This window comes from Octopus bimaculoides, chromosome 25, assembly GCF_046866305.1.
Source record: "Octopus bimaculoides isolate indiv1 chromosome 25, ASM4686630v1, whole genome shotgun sequence".
In the NCBI taxonomy this organism is placed as follows: domain Eukaryota; kingdom Metazoa; phylum Mollusca; class Cephalopoda; order Octopoda; family Octopodidae; genus Octopus; species Octopus bimaculoides.
Window position 1 is genome coordinate 15582009 of NC_142952.1, and position 19943 is coordinate 15601951.

At 37.9% G+C, this 19943-nt stretch overlaps 1 protein-coding gene across 1 annotated transcript in view; it reads left to right on the forward strand.

The window, feature by feature from the left end:
- The window catches only part of LOC106882859 (trafficking protein particle complex subunit 9), a 108399-nt gene that overhangs the window by 24369 nt on the left and 64087 nt on the right, over nucleotides 1-19943 (forward strand). Inside the window, exons 6-11 of the mRNA XM_014933664.3 lie at nucleotides 2267-2335; nucleotides 3390-3461; nucleotides 5285-5483; nucleotides 6193-6286; nucleotides 6671-6847; nucleotides 16697-16857. Of these exons, the coding sequence (XP_014789150.1) occupies nucleotides 2267-2335; nucleotides 3390-3461; nucleotides 5285-5483; nucleotides 6193-6286; nucleotides 6671-6847; nucleotides 16697-16857 (772 nt within the window). The remainder of the gene's footprint in view (nucleotides 1-2266; nucleotides 2336-3389; nucleotides 3462-5284; nucleotides 5484-6192; nucleotides 6287-6670; nucleotides 6848-16696; nucleotides 16858-19943) is intronic.

Sequence of the window (19943 nt, forward strand, 5' to 3'; positions counted from 1 at the left end):
ATGGCTGGATGCTCTTCCTAACACCAACCACTCCGAGAGTGTAATGGGTGCTTTTACATTCCACTGGCACAGGTGCCATTTGCATGACACCAATATCTGCCACAGCTGCAGTTTTACTTGGTTTGATAGGTTTTCTTCTTGAGTATGGCATAATGCCAAATGGACTCGGTCAATGCATCTGTAAGTCCCTATGCTCGAAGCCCGGCTTAATGCCAAATGATCTTGGTCCTTGCCTCCGTGAGTCCCAATGCTTGGAAGGTGCTTTTACATGCCACTGGCATGAGTGCCAGTTACATGACACCGGTATCTGCCATGACTGTGATTTTACTTTGCTTGATGGGTCTTCTTCTCAAGCACGACATAATGCCAAAGGTCTTGGTCATTGCCTCTGTGAGGCCCAATATTCGAAAGGAGTTCAGCCATTTTGCCTCCATGAGGCTCAATGCTTGAAAGGTGCTTTTAACGTGCCACCTGCACAGGTGCCGGTTACATAACACCAGCATCAGCCACGACTGTGATTTCACTCGGCTTGATGGGTCTTCTCAAACACAGCATATTGCCAAAGATCATGGTCACTAGTCATTGCTTCTGTGAGGCCCAAAGTTCGGAGATCATGCTTCATCCCATGTCTTCCTGGGTCTTCCTCTGTCCTCATCCATATGCATCACATGACCATACCAGCGCATTTGTCTCTTCTGCACACCACATCTGATGCCTCTTATGCCTAACTTTTCTCTCAAGATGCTTACACTCTGTCGAACATGCACACTGACATTGCACATCTAACAAAGCATACTGGCTTAATTTCTTTCAAGCCTATACATGTCCTCGGTTGTCACAGCCCATGTTTCACTGCCATGTAACATAACTGTTCAAACACCAGCATCATACAATCTGCCTTTCACTCTGAGAGAGAGGCCCTTTGTTGCCAGTAGAAGCAGGAGCTCTCTAAACTTTGCCTAGCCTAATCTTATTCTGATAGCTGCACTCTTGGAGCATTCACCTCTGCTACTAACTTGATCACCTAAGTAATGGAAGCTATCTATTATTTCTAGCTTACCCTCATGACAGTTGATGGAGTCTATTTTCTGTACATTTTTGGTGTTTATTGTACCTGTGCATCTACCACACACAAAAGCTTTTTTCCCTGTTAATCTTCTTCTGATATTACTGCACCTTTTGTGTGCCCAAAGCTTACACCAGGTGCATCTTACAGAGTTAATACCTACACCTTTTCTACTGATTGAGCAGGGCCATCTACCTGAAGGGATTTGTGATTTGTCTGCCTTCTTACTTACTAAGACTTTGGTTTTTGCTAGGTTAACTCTAAAGCCCTTCGATTCTAGACCTTGCTTCCATACCTGGAACTTCTCTAGTTCTGGTGGTGATTCAGCTATAAGAACAATGTCATCAGTCAAGAGGAGCTCCCAGGGGTGGCCTGTCTTGAATTCCTCTGTTATTGCCTGAAAGACTGTGATGAACAAGAGGGGGCTTAGGACCAATCCTTGGTGAACCCCTACTTGTACCATGAATTCTTCACTGTGCTTGTTGCCAATCCTCACCTTACTGATAGCGTCTCTGTACATGGCTTGTACAGCTCTCACTATCTCTAATTTCCACATTGACCATCAGATAAGGGATCGGGAGACCCTATCAAAAGCTTTCTCCAAGTCAACAAAAGCCAAGTACAGAGGTTTATCCTTGGCTATGTATTTCTCCTGCAGCTGCCTTACCAGAAATATAGCATCAGTGGTGCTTCTCCATGGCACAAAACCAAACTGCGTCTCATCTAGACTAATTCTCCCACCTAATTAGTTGGACTACGACTCTCTGTAACTTTTATCATCTGATCCAACAATTTGATACCTCTGTAATTATTTCTATCCAAGGCATCACCTTTACCTTTGTAGCAGTTGATTATGGTGCTGCTACACCAGACATTGGTTATGACTACTTCGTGAATCACCTGGTTGACTATGCAGGTGACTAGATCATAACTTATACCGCCAAATATTTTAAGCATCTCAGCAGTGATTCCTGAAGGGCCGGGGTCTTTCTCTGTCTTCATGAAACAGCCTGTTTCTTTGCTCTAATAGCCTTGTCTACAGCAACATTCCACCACCACATTACCCTAGGTCTGGTTGGGACTTTGCACCAACCACAAATTAAATATATAAATTAAGATCAAAGAATTATTTGTTTCTTTCCCATCTTGAAATATGGCAGGAGTTTCTTTCCAACCTAATATATGTTATATTTATTTCAGAGCAAAGCTGCAGCTGTGATAGAAATGGAGGCCAGTATAAAAGCTTGCCGGGTATTAATACTACAACGGGTAAGTTATCTGTAAGGAGAAATGTTATTATCATGTTATCATATGTAAAAATAGGTGTTTCATTTTTACATCAGTAAAATATATTGCAAAGTTGTTAGATCATTAGATACGAAGTTTGATCAATAAGTATCTGGACTGGTGCTATAAAAACAAAATACATGTACCAATTTGACATTTAATCTCCTTCAAAGTAGTCCCCTTTGGAAGCCACACACTTAATCCAGTGCTGTTTCCATTGATGGAAGCATTCCTGGAACTTGTTTTTTGAGATAATCAGCAACTGCCTCATTGCACTCGGGGAAGGTCATGCAATATATGAGATTCTGTGTCTTGCAGTTCATATTTGCATTTACTTTGAAGGAGAATCCACTGTTAAATATTTGAAATTGCTGTTGTTACATGTTCAACATCTATTATCTTGACAGTCCTTCACAAGATTTTTTTGTTTTGTATTAAGTTTTCATCAACCAGATTTTTCATTTTGGGGCTTTGTAAGAATATTGGTAGGTTTGTTTTTATAGTGTGGAAAATGTTGGTCATTCCTAAATTATGTGTATTGATAAATGGAATAGTATTTTCTTTAATTACTTTCTTAGATGTACTCAGTTGTATGATGTCCAGTTTCATCATCCTCATAATTCATCATTTATTAATTTTAAGGGGTAATTCTGTTTTTTTAAGAAGCCTTTGAATCCATTGAGTTGAATTTGATGTATTTTTTGCTCAACTATTATTGCACAGGTACATCTTGCCATACTATATGGAATGTTCCTTTTGATGTGTGAAGGATGGCTAGAGAAGTTCAAACACTGGTGTATGTTTGTTTGTTTTTTTTGTGTGTGTATTTTCACTCACAAGGTATTGTTCAGTCTATGATAGAAGGCACTTGCACAGGAAACCAGGATACTACATAGTGAAATCAAACCTGGAACCATTTAGCTGCGAAATGAACTTCTAAACCGTACTCTCACATAGTAGATCTGCACTGTACTGTACTTCCCATGAAGCCTCCCTAAATGTCTCCTTCATCTATTATTTACTTTCTTCTTTTCAGAAATACCTTCAGGCCTCTGACTTCCTCCAGAATGTGATGTACATTAATGTTCAAAGCACTAATGAAGATAAGGTGAGTCTAAGTCATTATCTATCATAAGCCACTCTACATCAGCAGTTGATTAATCGTTATAGGTCAGTTATTAATTAGCTACTATATGTTTAACTGAAAGTCATCATGATCAAGCATATATATTGTCAGTGATATTCCAGCTGTGACTGACTGTCTTGCCTTTTTTTATTATACCAGAGTCTACATTGTTCCAAGCATTTTTATTTTAGTATGTGATTTTAGGCAGTTTTACTTGATCTTTCTTGAAGGTCAAATAACCACATAGGGGTTTCTTGTTGGTGTCTCAAGGGGTAATTAGCCACTGACAATATGTCGGTGGTTAATAAGGTACTGTGTCAAGGTAAATAACTATTTGTCAGTTGTAAATTAGGTACTATATATCAATGGTTAATAAGGTGTTGTGTTTCAAAATAATTAATTACTAGCTGAACCCATGAAAAATTCATGGAAAGCATAAAAAATGTAAGCATCTGTAAACAGTGTACTGGTGCCATGAGAAATGTTTGTATATTATGACTGTCTATCTTTACGTTCTGAGTTCAAATTCTGCTGAGATCAACTTTGCCTTTCGCAGTCAAAAAATTAAGTACCAGTTGTGTACTAGGGTCTATCTAATCAACTGGCCCACTCCCCACAAAAAATTCAGGCCTAGAAAAGTATATTGTGACAGTTACAGAATATAGAAAGTAATGTAACACCAAAGACTATATAATTCAACCAAAATATCTCAGTTACACATTACATAAATGGAATTACTTGACATGGATATTATAGTTGTCAAGAAATGTTACTGTTATACAAACAGTGTCATTTGTTTGTGATCCTTAGTGAAAATATGTTAGGCATTTTGTTGTGTTCATGTTCACAGAACCAAGCAAAATGTTACCTTGCTCGAAAACAGGTGAGAGTTGGCATCAAGAAAGGCATCTGGCTACAGAAAATCTTGCCTCAACAAGTTTCATCTGACCCATACAAGCAAAGATAAGTGAATGTTGTTGCTGGTAGTGGTGTTGATGGTGGATGATGTGGTGGCTTGGCAGCTGCAACAACATTTGTGTCACTGGTATAGCTGTGTGATTGCAAAATTTGCTTCACAATCACTGCATGATACTTCAGCCAAGTATCTTCTTCTGCAGCTCAGGTTGACCAATGGATGCCTTGTGAGTGGTATTCAATAAAAGGAATCTGTACAGAAACTTAGCTGTGTGTGTTTGGTGGTGGTGGGTGTGCTGCATGTCTTCACATTGGAACAGTTTGAGCAATAATGCATTTCGTTTATATCCATAAACAAAATATTTCATACCTTGATGGTTTCATGTGAAAAGCAGCAGAATAAAAATTTCCTCACTTGGAAAATAAGTAAGGTCAGGCGACATCTGGTCATAGAATACTGCTTCAGTAAGTCTTATCCAATCTATGCCAGCATGGAAAAGGCGGGCATAAATTAGATACTGTATCATCATCGTCAACATCATTTTGTATCCATTTTATTTTCCATTCTGGTATATATTGGACAGAACCCACAATATTTCAACATTTGCAGTTGTAGTCCTTAATCTCTCTCTCTCTTTCTCTTTCACTCTCTCTTTCACTCTCTCTTTCACTCTCTCTCTCTCTCTCTTTACACACACACACACACTCCCTATCTCTCTCTCTCTCTCTCTCTCTCACACACACACAGCAAATGTGAAAATTGATTAGCTACTGTGTGTAACTGGTTAAATAAGAGGATATCTAACACTGTGAAAATGTGCAATGTTTTATCTGTTTTCCATCACTAAAGGATTCTCTCTCATCTCTTCTCTCTCTCTTTCTTTAAACAGATTCAGCGCTACAGTACATTAGCAAGCCTATACTCACAGATATGTTTCCATCGTAAAGCAGCATTTTATCGACGTATTACTGCACTTCAGAGTGTCAACCCCCAAGTTGCTCAACCTAATTGGTACCAATGTTATACCCTCTTACTGCAGGCCCTTGATGGCTATGGTGTCACTATGGATCCACGACAGTTTACTAAAAGTATGTATTTGTTTTTAATACTGATGGTCTGAGATATGTGTGTTTGTCTGTGCATGTTTGTATGTTCTAAAGTAGTGTGAGAATTGGTAATCTGTTATGTTGATGTATTCATAAAGAACAGCATCTTGTTTAATGTTTAACACATTTTTGTTGTTGTTATTTAGCCTTAAGTTAGTCCTAATTAACCCAATCTGTCATCAATGCTATTCCAGCCATGAAGAGCTTGTCTTTTTATATATCTAGATTCCTTCTTTTTCAAGATGGTAGGATGTGAATTAATGGCAATTTGGTTGCTATATCTAGCATATCAGACAATCATGTAGAGACTCTTTCATCAGCTCTCTTATTGTTATTAATAATAATTGGTGCTAGATATGTTGAATATATTCATATAGAATAGAGTGTCTTGTTTAAGAGTTAACGCAATTGATTAAACTTGTTGATATATTCATAATGAGAAAATTAAGAATCATAACTGCTTATGTGATTTGATGGAGGATTATTGTCACAAAAGTAACATGTTAACAAATTTGAGCATGGCAACAAGAACTATGTTGATGGCAGCTGTGTTTTGGCTGGATAGGATGGTGAAGAATAGTCATTTTGAAAAGTGATGGGAATCATTGTTCAGTTTTATACACACAAATACGCTCACGCATTTCTATTCTCAGCTTCCTGTTGTAGTAAAGTTTTTTTACTATTATTTTAGATGAACCCTGTGGATGGCCTGTGCTGCAGATGAAGGTACTTCAAGAACTTATATTCTCAGCCAAGAGGATGGGCAACCCTCAGTTATCAGTCCGGTAAGTCACATTAAACTTTATGTCTTGTTTTCAGTGATTTTTTGAAGCAATGCGTTGGACTTCCTGCTACCTTTGTTTACTGTGACATCTCTCCAAAAGGTTTGACTACTGCATCTCCCTAAGACCTATATGTATTGTGTCTTCCTAAAGTTTAATATAACTCCTTAATACATATGTCTTGCAAATTATTCTGAGGCTTATGTCCATTGTGTCTCTCAGAGCTTTTTCACTCTGTCTCAAGTTCATTGTTTCTCTAAGTGTAGCTCTAATGCATCTCTAAGAATTAAGTCCAGTATGTCTTTCTAAAGCCTTGTCTTCTCCCTTAAGATGACACCTGCTGTACTATTCGACCGAAAATTTGTGTTATTCTGTTCTATTTTTCAGACACATGACGTTCCTACTACACTCCATGCTTGATCACATGTCACCCCAGGAGAGGAGAGATGTTGCCACTACCCTCAAATCCAATACAGCTCGTTGTGAAGGAATTCCTCAACCCCTTGCCACAGATAGCGGCATAATCTTCCCTCCAGTTTCCCTGACAAAATTGCCTATTGTGAAGTATGTATTGCCAGCACTACCTTAGTTTTCATGCTTTGTTTCACTTACTTCATAGTGATGCAGTTATCTTGAGGTTATTTTACTGATCACAATCATGAGCTCAAATCTTACCACCAATTGCTATTGTGCTCTGTGCCTAGCAAAATAACAAAACTATTTTAGGAGTGGTACCTTTTATCAATCTGCCTAACAAATAAAAGGTACCACTCTTTCTTTACAGTTCAGTGGTTCACTGCAGAGAGATGTATCCAGCTGTAAAGCAATAGGTATTCTCACAAAATCCTCTCACCAATGCTGTCATATAAATAGCTGTAAAATAGCAATTAATGTTGGGTTTACATATTTTTTTAAGCAGTAGATGACATTCATTGTATTACTGATACCTTTATCAATATTTGAGGATGAAATTAAAGGGATAAGTTTAGTCAATTACATTGGCCTCTGCATTTGACTGATACTTTGTCTTAGTGACTCCAAAGAGATGAAAGGCACCTCTGTGGGATTTGAGTTCAGAATAGAAAGACCCAGAAACTCCACAAGGCATTTTGTGTAACACTCTTATGATTCTACCAAGCCACCTAATAATAATATTGATATAATAATAATCCTTTCTATTATAGGCACAAGGCCTGAAGTTTTGGGGGAGGGAGAGCTGGTTGATTGCATTGACCCCAGTGTTCAGCTGGTACTTATTTCATCAACCCTGTAAAGATGAAAGCAAAGTCGACCTTGGCAGAATCTGAACTTGGAACATTAAGATAGATGAAGTGCTGCTAAGTTCGTTAATGATTCTGCTCGCTCACCACCTAGAGACAGGTGAAATGCCACTAGGCATTTTGGCTGGTGTGCTAATGATTCTTCTAGCTTGCCACCCTATTGATAATGGTAAGATATGTGTTCTCTATGTCAATATGGGGAGATGTGCAGCATGAGAACACTAGTGCAGCTAGAGTGTGTGCCACCTGGGGTGGCCCTTCAGTTTGCTACCCCCAGGCTCCCACAAAACGTTGCCACCAAAAAGTGGTGCCACCCTCATAAAACTGCCACCCCCTCTGCCCTCTCTAGCTTCACTAGTGCACAAGAAGCCAAGGGAATATATATCGATAATTTTACCTCCACGTGGTATTTATGTATAGCTATTTGATTCAATTAGTGTCTCATTATTTTTTTGTATTAAAGGGAATGAGTTGGCACAGTAAATAGAATATCATTGAATTTTATGGTTCCAAGTTCAAATCAAGCCAAAATTTACTTTACTCCATATTTTCCCCTGTCTATGATATAAGTACCAGTAATTTTCAAGGGTCAGTACTGACCTATTACTTTATGCACAAAATTATTAATTCTTTATATATTTTCTTGTATGTCCTCATCAGTTCTTTGCACAAATGCAGTCAGGTTTGATTTTGCCTTGTTCTGTAATACATATACTAGTGGTTCTCAACTCTGATTTTTCACTGGTCATCTTTGAAAGGCAGGAACGAGGTATCTCCCATGTATCTTTGTATTCATTACTAGAATATGATAGTACAAGTTACTTCCCTTGAATCTTAAAGCATTGTTTAAATTGCATTTATTTTTATAGGCGTATATCATAATATTTACATAATTACATAGTGGTTTGCCAAGGGTGTGTTGTGGTATGCTAGAAACAAATGTAGTTCATAGTCACATTAATAACAGAAAAGAATGACTTTGCGTGAGAGGTGGAAAAATCACTCTGTTCTTCATAGACAATGATTCCTTTAACCCAGGATTGAGCTGCAACCAAGGAGACCTCATAAGGACTTGTGTGTGTACAAGTGCATTGCCATGAGTATCAAGTCCTCACCCATCTTCTCTGTATGCTGTGCTTGCTTTCATTGTTGCTTAAATAACCCCTTTTAATGTGGGAATCACTGGAACATGATAGGACATTCTGTGATGTGGGATGATATTTCTACAAGCTTACTGGGTGATATTCAAGGCCTGTTGTCTGATCTAAGTGTGGTCTCATTCTAGTTACTAAAGCTTTAAGGTTTTGATCCTAGACTTTGCTACAATAGTAACATTATGGAAACAACTGAAAAAAATTATTCTGAATAGAAAATAAAACTCAATATTATGACAGTATATGACATTTTTCTTTCATGTCTCTGACAACGACCAGAGTAGCAGCTTTACTCTTTGGGATTCTGAGGTGGTTTATTAGGCTAATATTGGCATAAAAATCATGCTTCCTGAATAGGCACATAACAACAGAGTTAGGATTCTTGCCTTCCATGCAGCCTCTTCTCTTAAGTTTCTCTCTCTGCATATATGCACATACACACATGATAATCATGTTTATTATCCCAATTTCAATGAATAATTGTTTAAATTTTACTTGTGTGTGTGTGTGTGTGTGTGTGTGTGTTTTTAATAATATTGAAAACATTTCCCCTCGTTTTTACAATTTTTATCTCTTTGGCCACTTACAAAATCAATCTTCTGTGTAAAGCAAGTTACAACTGTATTTCTTTTTCTTTATAGTCTCCCCATCTTCTTTCTCACTATTATTTTTATTATTATTTACGTTATCATTGCTTTGTTTTATATGAGCTGTTCCAAGTCTCACCCAGAGACCTCAAGTAACAGCAACTCGGATGTTTTAGTATGGCTTTTATTTTATGGTTAGCAATGATATATTGCTAGGAAAGGATACTGGATTTTGAGAACTAACATTCCATTAACTTAGTAATATTTCAATTTCGAAAGAGTTTTAAAAGAATCATAGAAACATGTATTTTCAGGTTGGTAGTTTTTCTCTTAAGACGTGGGCAGTAACCACAAGAACAATTTTTTGTAGTTCTGATACTTTTGGGTTTCCTGGTAATTGGCCATAGTGTTGTAGCACCATTTGGTATTGTTCCCAAAGCTCTGATGATCACAGGTAAGATTGTTGTTCTTAGATGCCACATTTTTGAAACCTCTATTTCAAGGTTCTTATATTTACTTAACTTTGCCAATGTTTTTATTGGAAGTGTTGCAGTCTGCTAGGATTGACATGTCTATGAGCAAGTGTGTTTCGTCATGTATTTTTTATTTTACCATAGCACGATCAGTTCGAGTACTTAAGTCCCAAAAAACAGTGATGTCTTTATTTTCTACTACATTGTCAGGTTTATGTTCTCACTAGTTCTTTTCATACTTATGGCATATGACCCAGTACAAATATTGGCCAAGTTTGTTTTGGCAATTTTATCTCTGGTTGCTCGACGATGTGGCAGGCAGAATCAGCATCATTTTTAAGAATGCTTGCTTGACAGTTTCTGGTGGACAGACACTAATCTTGAGCTATAGTGCTATAGTGAAACCTTCTGTGTCTGATTTAAGTCCAGATGTTGCCAACTATTGATGGGTCGTATTTGGATCTACATCAGGGTCACTGGCCTTCGTAGGGCATTTACCATGCAATGCCTTACTTTCTCATGTATTTTGCAGCTCTTAGATTCCATTTGATTTGGCATGTGATTTTTATTTGGTTTGCTCTCCGTTTCATCTAGTTGTGATTCAGTCTCATTGTTCTTCAACACTTTTAGATATCTCTTTACTTCTGATATTGAGTACATTTTTTTGAACTTGAATATGAGTAGACAGGTTTAATTATTGTGTCAGGGGTGTTTTAGATAGGTGTCTATCTCTATGATTGCTGTCGTGAGAGACAGTTGCAGTGGTATCAGTTCATGTCCTCCATCCTTTCATGGAGGATATAAACTGTAGTACTAGTCTATCTACATCTGCCTTTCGGTAATGCATGTGGTTTATTGAGAGAAACTTGCATATTTTTGTATCAGTTTTACTGATTTCACTGATGATGTTGAAGCTGTAGATCTCAACAGGTATGGCCAAGGTATTGGTTGCATCAATCTTGTTAGCTGCATTAGGTTTGCTCTTTAGGATTGCTTTAACTATGATAACATTCTTTGTATTTTCTTTTTGTACACTTGTGAGTGCTTAATGCCATCTACTTCACATACACCTAAATATTTGTATTTTTTTTAGGATCTAATTTCAGGTATTTTCCCTTGAGGATGTGGCTTTAGCTCATTTATCAAGGCTAAAATCCATTCCAGTATCATCCAGTATATTGTAATGCTGCTAAGAAATCTTTCGATTAGTCAAAGATTATGTAATGGAACTTGCATGAAAGTGCAAAGACTTCATGAACATTGTGTGGAGGCATGATTGGTAATAGCTCCAACAGAGGTCATACAGTTCTAATACCCAGAATTAAACTTAGCCCAAGTGATGCAAATATTCCAGTCACACTAAATAGAGTTCAGTTTCCACTTTGACTTGCATATTCAGTGACAATTAACAAGGCTCAAGGGCAAACGTTTGAAACAGTTGGAATACATTTGCCCCAAACGGTATTTTCTCATGGCCAATTATATGTCGCATTTTCAAGAGCATGAGCTATGAACAATATCAAAGTAAGAGTTATGACACTCAAATGGGATAACAGACAAGACCAAAAACGTGGTGTGACATACACACAAAATATTGTCTACCATGAAGTACTGAGGAAGACCACCTCACCAGCTAGCATCACCACCCCACCAACTGCTCCATCATTATACATCCACATTACACCTTTAAGATCTGAGAACCAGTTAGGGGCTCACTGGATCTCTTTCGGCAGACCAACAAACCGCAAAATCACACCAGCTAGCATCACCACTACCTCCAAGCCCATCATATATAAATATGTATGTATGTATGTGTGTGTGTGTGTGTGTGTGTGTGTGTTTGTGTCTGTGTTTGTCCCACCACCACCATTGCTTGACAACCAATGTTGGTGTGTTTGAATCCCTGTAATTTAGCTGTTCAGCAGAAGAGACTGATAGAATAAGCACCAGGCTGACAGGAGGGGGTCAATTTCTTTGACTAAAGGATGGTGCTCCAGCATGGCCACCGTCAAATGACTAAAACAAGTAAAAGAATAAAAGAATACCAGAGAAATGTTCTGTACCACTAAACCAAGAAGGTTCTTTGAATATGTACGAAGGTTAAATAGTAATTCCATTTACGTTTGTGTAACTCAAATATTTTGGGTGGATTATATAGTCGTTGATGTTACATTACTTTCTATATTCTGTAACTGCCACAATATACTTTTCTAGGCCTGACATTTTTGTGGGGAGGGGACCAGTTGATTAGATTGACCCCAGTACACAACTGGTACTTAATTTATCGACCCCCAAAAGGATGAAAGGCAAAGTCGACCTTGGCAGAATTTGAACTCAGAATGTAAAGACAGACGGTCATAATATACAAACATTTCTCATGGCACCAGCACACTGTTTACAGATGCTTACATTTTTTATGTTTTCCGTGAATTTTTCACGGATCCAGCTAGTAATATTATTAATATTATTATTAATATTATTATTATACAATAAGAAGAGCACAATGCGATTTGTAATAGATTGTTCATTTAATAGTTTGAATAATATAACAGGCTGTCTTCTTCAAGTGGAAAATGTGAAATGAAAACAACTGCATAAACACAGAAATTCAAAATATAAATGCGGAAATCCTGCATTCCTATTTGATAGAATGACGTCATCAGTTTTCAGTTTTGTAACTGGTAAAAAGAAAGAAAAGAGAAAAGAAAATATATTTAGTCGAATAGTTTTGTGTACATGTGATGAAATTCACCTGTCATTTTATTCATTCCTCGAGGGTGTGAGATTAGTAATTCACAAATATAATTGACCTCTTGCATTTTGAGGACCGACAGTATAGTAGATTCAGAATATTTTCTGAGAATGTGCACCTTCAGGTGTTCCTCAAAATTGCAGCCACTTGATGTAAAATGTTCAGCAAGTTTTGTTGAACAACTGTTATTGTGCCGGACGTCAAACCTGTGCCCATTGAATCTTTTGTTTAATTGTTCTGTTGTACAACCAACATAAATCAAGTTGTGTTTGATGCATTCTATTGTGTACACCAAATGGGAATCTTTACATATCCCACCTTCCTTCAAGAGGGCTTACCTCTGTTATGGCTATTTTTCAAGGTACAACATTCAGAAACTCCAATGGTAGTTTTCTTGGAGTTAGAGATGGTGGTTTATATTTCTCTTATATTGTTATTTCATCTAAAGGTGGCTGAGAGAATATTTGTTTGAAACAAAGATATTTTTCTGCAACATGCTGGTAACACTTTTGTAATACTTTTGAAATGCCTGTTAATCACTAAAAGAATTCTATCACATATTTTACTTTGTTTGCTAAAATTATGTATGAAAGTTTGACTTTCCTTACTAATCTTAGCTATGTCATTTGCAATTTCCTTTAATCGTGGTTCACTTTAATCACATTTGACATAATGGTGTACAAAAGTGTTTGCATGTTTCCAGTAATCTCCTATATCAGTACAAGTCCATTTTATCCTCAAAATAACTCTGTCACTATTCTGCCTCCAGAAAACTTGATTTTTATATCCAAAATTTCAAGTTTTTGAAAAACTAGGTGTAAATTTTATATTGGAGTTAAAGCCATACTTTTTAGCATAATGATCTCAGAAATGCGAGAAACTAATTAAACTGTTCTGTGATCCTTCTCAAAAAGATGTCATCAGTGAACTGTAACCAGTGTATTGGTTCATGACCGTGCAGAGACTTGAATGTCTCCAGTACCTGTGTCACAAATTTCGTCATGCAAACATAAGTGAAATTAACTGCCATGAGGGTACCCATGGCACAACCCCTCGTCTGGTGGTAAAAGTTTTGTCCAAACTTTACTGTGTTACAAACTTCAATAACTTACAGCGAAAGTTACATGGAATACTTGTTTGACTGTTTTTCAAAGGCATTCATGCATGCTTCCACCCTGTCATCAGGGTCAGTATCAGGATATAGTGAAGAAACATTTATAGCTATCAAAAAACGGTTTTCAACACTACTTTGATGCTTAGAAAAGTTAATTTTGGACATTAAATCAAAAGTGTCCTGAACATAGTAACTTGATCTTTTTTGCTACAGGGAGTAGAAAGCCATCCAGCCACTCTGAAATTTTGGCTGCACAACATTCATATCTGCTGCTAATTGGGTACATTGGAGGAAATGTTTCAAACTTTTTGTGAATTTTGGGGAGACTATAAAATGCAGGTGTTCCTTGTTCTGACCATAAAATCTTCAATTCAGTTTCATTTATGAAATTGCTTTCCTCCATTTCCAGAATTATATTTTCAAGTTCCTCTCTATAATTGGGGTTTGGATCAACAGGTAATTTTTCATATGAAGTTTTGTCATTTAAAACTTCTTCACAAGCCAAAATATACTCACCCTTGTCTATAATTACAATAGTGCCTCCTTTATCCACCATTTTAATAACAATAGAACCGTTAGTAGCTCAATGACAGAGTGCATAATGCTGGGAATTTGTGATGTTATTCCAGGACTTCTTTCTACTTGTTTTTACAGTTTTCCCAAATTCCTGTCTGACAAGGTTCAAGAAATTCTAGCAGTGTTTGCGAATATCCATCCAGAACTTTATCCAAATACCAATAGTAATTCATTTCAATCGAATTATGCCAGATCCAATCATCATCGTTTTCAATAAATATGAGGTACTCTGACTCATTGTTATTATTTTTTTCAAAAAGACATTTCTTCAGCTTGTGTTGGCGGACAAACTGAAATAGCCCTTGGGTTAGTTTATTTTTATAGAAATTCTTAGTGCTTGGGCAGAAACTCAGTCTAAGCTCTGGGACAGAGATATTGTCCAGTGAAAGCTTTAGCTTAGATAAATTTATGACTTATTCTCTAGTGTGATAGACTTTCTTGGGCAAGTATTTTTCACAGTCTTACTTTCATTGATTTCTAACTATCTTTAGATTTTTGGTTGAATTCTTTACTTACAACATGGAACAGGTGATAAAAATTGGTTTGAATGTTTATGTGAGAAGTCATAATTTTTAGTTGTCTTTCTAGGAGTAATCCATTTCTGGGTGGGTGATAGAAAGTGAGTAACTTTCTTGGTTTTTGTTGAAAAACTTTTACTTTCAGGAAAAGAACAAATTTATTGTTCTCAAGGCAAAATTTTAAATGTGTTTGCCTTTTTGACTGATTAAATATAAACTTCTCTGGAGAGTTTCCAATGATTAGTTCAACGACCTGGGGATTAGTAATTTGAACTTGTTGAACTGTAGGAATTATGTTTGTTTGTGGCAAGTACAGCGTTGTTATCTGTGGGGTTAGTTCTTGTAATACTGCTAAGTTTAAACTGTCATAAACATATTCTCCTAAAAAATTGGTCATTACAATAAGATGATTGTTTTTGGTGTAATGTGCACTGTGGCCTGTATGTTAGAAATTCAGTGTGAGAAAAAACGGTCAGTTGTATTAGAATTTCAGGAAAATTTTCCACTATTATTTTCAACCCGGTGTCAACAAGTTTGTCACATAACATTTGTCACAAAAATAAAAATGACTTTTCGTATTTCAAAGCAAACGTTCTCAACCAAAATGTTCCCTTGCCCATTGGCTCAGAGCAATGAGAAATCAACATTTTCAGTTTCTTTTCCTTTATTGTCCTCAGGGACAAAAATTCCTTCTTTTCAAAGTTCATCAGACAATATACACAAATGACTGAAATAATTTTTACAAGAACATACCTGTTGAAGGTTACTCAGATCCTTCTTAATGTCTGCATCCGTCAAGGATTGACAAAATATAGTATTACTCAAGTTTTGGCATTGATTTAATTGGTTAATCTTTCCTCTCAAATTTCTGGCCTTTATCCTGTGATTGAAAATTTTAAAAGAATTGTGTGTGTCATTGTAAAACATTCTTTAAACATTTGTTCCAGCTATTTATATTCTGAGTTCAGATTCTACCAAGATCAATTTTGCCTTTCATTTTCCAGAGTCAGTGAAATAAATTACCATCAAGTACTGGTTCATTAAGCTAAACCCAACCACTTCCCTGCGTGTTTTTTGTGCCTATGTTAAATTGTTATTGTTGTTATTTATGATGATTATAAAAAAGAAAACTTTGATTACCTAACATGCTGCTTGGTTTAACATTACCACTTTGTTTTTCATAGATTTAACATACTCACCAATACCATTACCTGGTCATTGGATTTTTGAACACGTTGCATGATTTAACCTGGTCATAAACCTCATATACAATCTGGTTTAACACCACCTTCTAATCTTTGAAAGCCATGCCTTTAGAGGAGCTCAGTCTGTTGAGACCAAATCCTTGGTTTCCTCCGTCTTCACATATTTTTCCTACTGGCACTGACTTTCAAATGTTCAAGCTGGGCATCAATCTCTCCAATCTATGGGACAAAGCCCTGCAAAAACCATGGACATAGCAGCTCTTTGTGTGACTTTGTTCTTTTATTCCCTCAACACCTAGACACAACCTGTCATTGATTGGACCGTTTTAATATGTTATTCATAATAGCTACATTAACCCTAATCTGTTGAAATTTAGCTGTTTACTGATTTTGAAATGAAGTATCATCATCATCCTTTAATGCTTGTTTTCCATGCTGGCATTGGCTGGATAGTTTGACCAGAGCTAGCAAGCTGGGGAACTGCACCAGGTTCCGGTTTGGCTTGGTTTCTACAACTGAATGCCTTTCTTATCACCAACCACTTTATAGTGTGTTCTGGGTGCTTTTCACGTGACACTGGCATGAGTGCTTTTATATGTCACTGGCATAGGACTTTTGCAGGCCAATCCTCTTCACCAGGGTGAGTGGCCTTAACATTTCTTTTGTGGAGGACGGGTCTTTTTGAGTACTGCAAGGTGCTAGTTATCTTGGTCCTTTGTCATATCCACTTTAAAATGTTTCTTTTATTTCACAGGTCTTTTAAGCTCATTAATGTTGCTGGTCACTGCTGTCCAGTTAAACTGCCGTCCAGTGAAAATGTAACCAGTACAGAATCTGACCGTCAAGGTCTGTTTATCTATACACCTCTAACCTTTGGTGATGTAATCTATGATGATAAAGTTCCCAGTAAAGTAGGTAAGTTAAATAATAATAATTTTAATTATAATTTGTATTTTATCATCAAGGCCAGTTCTTACAGACCAAAAGATGTTACAAAAGCTTAATTACATAAGATCAGGAGGTGGGGACAAAAGACATTATACTGTGTGTTAAAGTATATCAAAATTTTAACTTTTTTAATTTCACAAATAAACAAATGAGTATCCCACCACCTGTACCGGAAGTTTCTGACCTCTGACCTCTACCAGATGTCTTTCTCCTGAGCACCCCTAATGGCTTAATATATGGAACACTTTCCCTCTCCCTTCCCCTCCATCCTTACCTAGTATCTATTTCCTGTTGAATGTAGTGACTATGTAGCGAATAAAATGATGGTGTAGTATATGCAGGTTGAAGGCTATTTGTATGTTTATGAGATCTGCCAAATGCAAGCTTTTTTTCAGGTGCATAATATAATGCTGCTGTCCCCCATCTCAGGGTCTCAACAGCCCACACCTTCCACACCCTCACAGTTGGCACATTGAAAGGTAGGTCTAGTGAGATTGTTGAGATGCTTGAATGGAAACATGTAGATTTGTGCTGCATCAAAGAAGTAAGGTAGAGAGGAAGTTCTGCTACGTTCCTCACAGGCAAAGAACATAAGTATAAGATTTTCTGGGTAGGGAACACTGAAGGGGTTGGAGGTGTGGGCATACGTCTTGCAGAGAAATGGGTTGATAAGGTAATCGAGGTAATCAGAGTCTGCGATAGAATACTTAAGATTAGATTAGTGCTGCATCATGGGTTAGCAACCATTATCTCAGCTTACGCCCCACAGCCAGGGCTACCTGATGAAGAGTAAGACTGATTTTATGACAACCTCGTTGTTGAATGACAGGGACCTTCTCTTTGTGGCTGGCAACTTCAATGGTCATATAAGACAACATCCAGGGAGCTTCCATGGTGTACATGGTGGCAACGGATTTGGTTCCCGCACTGAGGAAGGAACCAGGCTGCTGGAGTTCTATGATGCAAATGATCTTAAGATCTGTAATACTAACTTCAGGAAACCTGCCAGTCACCTGTTCATTTACCAGTCTGGTGGGCACACTAGTCAGATTGACTACATTCTCACCAGGAAACGGGAAAGATGACTACTTATAAATGCCAAAACTTTCCCAGGTGAAGAATGCACCCCACAACATAGGTTAGTAGTTAGCGACTTCAGAATCATGGCTAAATAGCTGCCCAGAAGATGACCAGCATGGAAAGAAGGGTCTGGAAGCTTAAGGATCCTCTAAATGTACAGAGATTTAGAGATGTATTACTTAAAGCTTTTGATGAAAAAGAGGAGGATATAGCATCACATAATGTGGAGGACAACTTGAGGTTCCTACAGGACAACCTGTTGAGGGCTACTGACCAGATCTGTGGCTGGTGCAAACTCCCCTCTCAACCTTAGTGGTGGAACAATGTAGTTGAACAGGACCATTAGGAAAAAGAAGCAGGCATGAAAGGACTGGAAGTATGGTGGTAGCAGAGAGCTGTATCAGATCGCCAGAAGGGAAGCTAGGAGACAGGTTTATTTAGCCAGAGGGGAAGCAGATAAGAAAACATTTGCCAATGTTCTGCATTGTGAGGACCAGACTTGAAGTATTTCATATTGCAAGACAGTGTCTGAGAGAGAATCGTGATGTCATAAGAGAGAAATGTCTCCACATGGATGATGGCTCATTTGCATTTAATGATGCTGCAAAGAGAGCGACTTGGAGATGCCACTATGAAAGGTTGCTAAATAAAGAGAATGAATGGGAGAAAGAGAGTCTGTCAAATGTCAGCGCAACAGAGGGATCAGTGATTCGAATTGACAGCACCTTAGTAGATAAAACAATTAAGAGCATGAAGACAGAGAAAGCCCCCGGCCCATCAGGAATCACTGAGAGCATCGCTGCTAGAATAAGAATAGCCTGGGCAAAGTTCAGAGAGCTCCTACCTCTGCTGGTAACAAAGGGCCTCTTGCTCAGAGGGAAAGGTAGACTGTACGATGCATGTGTGTGAACAGCCATGCTACATGGCAGTGGAATATGGGCTGTTACTGCTGAGGACATGCATAAGCTTGAAAGAAATGAAGCTAGTATGCTCTGCTGGATGTGTAATGTCAGTGTGAATACAAAACAGAGTGTAAGCACCCTGAGAGAAAAGTTTGGCATAAGAAGCATCAAATTTGGTGTGCAAGAGAGACGATGGCACTGATATGGTCATGTGTTGCGTATGGATGAGGACAGCTGTGTGAAGAAGTGTCACACCCTAACAGTGGTAGGAACCTGTGAAAGAGGTAGATCCAGGAAAACATGGGATGAGGTGGTGAAGCATGACCTTCAAACGTTGGGTCTCACCGAGGCAATGACAAGTGGCCGAGACCTTTGGAGATATGCTGTGATTGGGAAGACCTGGCAAGTCAAGTGAGGTTGTAGCTGTGGCTGATGCTTGTGTCGCATAACTGGCCCATTTAAAAGTACCCTTCAATTGTCAGGCAATATGCTGTGCTTGAGAAGACCACTTGAATCAAGGAAAATCATAGTCATGGCCGATGCTAGTGCCGCTTGACTGGCTCCCTTGGTGGTGGCAAATAAAAAGCACCATTCGAGCATGGTTGATGCCAGTGCTGCTAACTGGCCCCTGTGCTGGTGGCCTGTAAAAGGCAACTACTACACTCTTGGAGTGGTTGACATTAGGGAGGGCACCCAGCTGTAGAAACATTGCCAGATCACATTGAAGCCTGGTGCAGCCTCCTGGTTTGCCAGTCCTCAAGCAAACTGTCCAACCCATGCCAGCTTGGTAAGCAGATGTTAAACGATGATGATGATGATGATATATATATAAAAAATTAATGCACAGTATTAATTTATATATAATTTATAGGTGTAGGAGTGGCTGTGTAGTAAGTAGCTTGCTTACGAACCACATTGGTTTCGGGTTCAGTCCCACTGCGTGGCACCTTGGGCAAGTGTCTTCTACTATAGCCTCGGGCCGACCAAAGTCTTATGAGTGGATTTGGTAGACAGAAACTGAAAGAAGCCCGTCGTATATATATATATATATATATATATATATATATATAT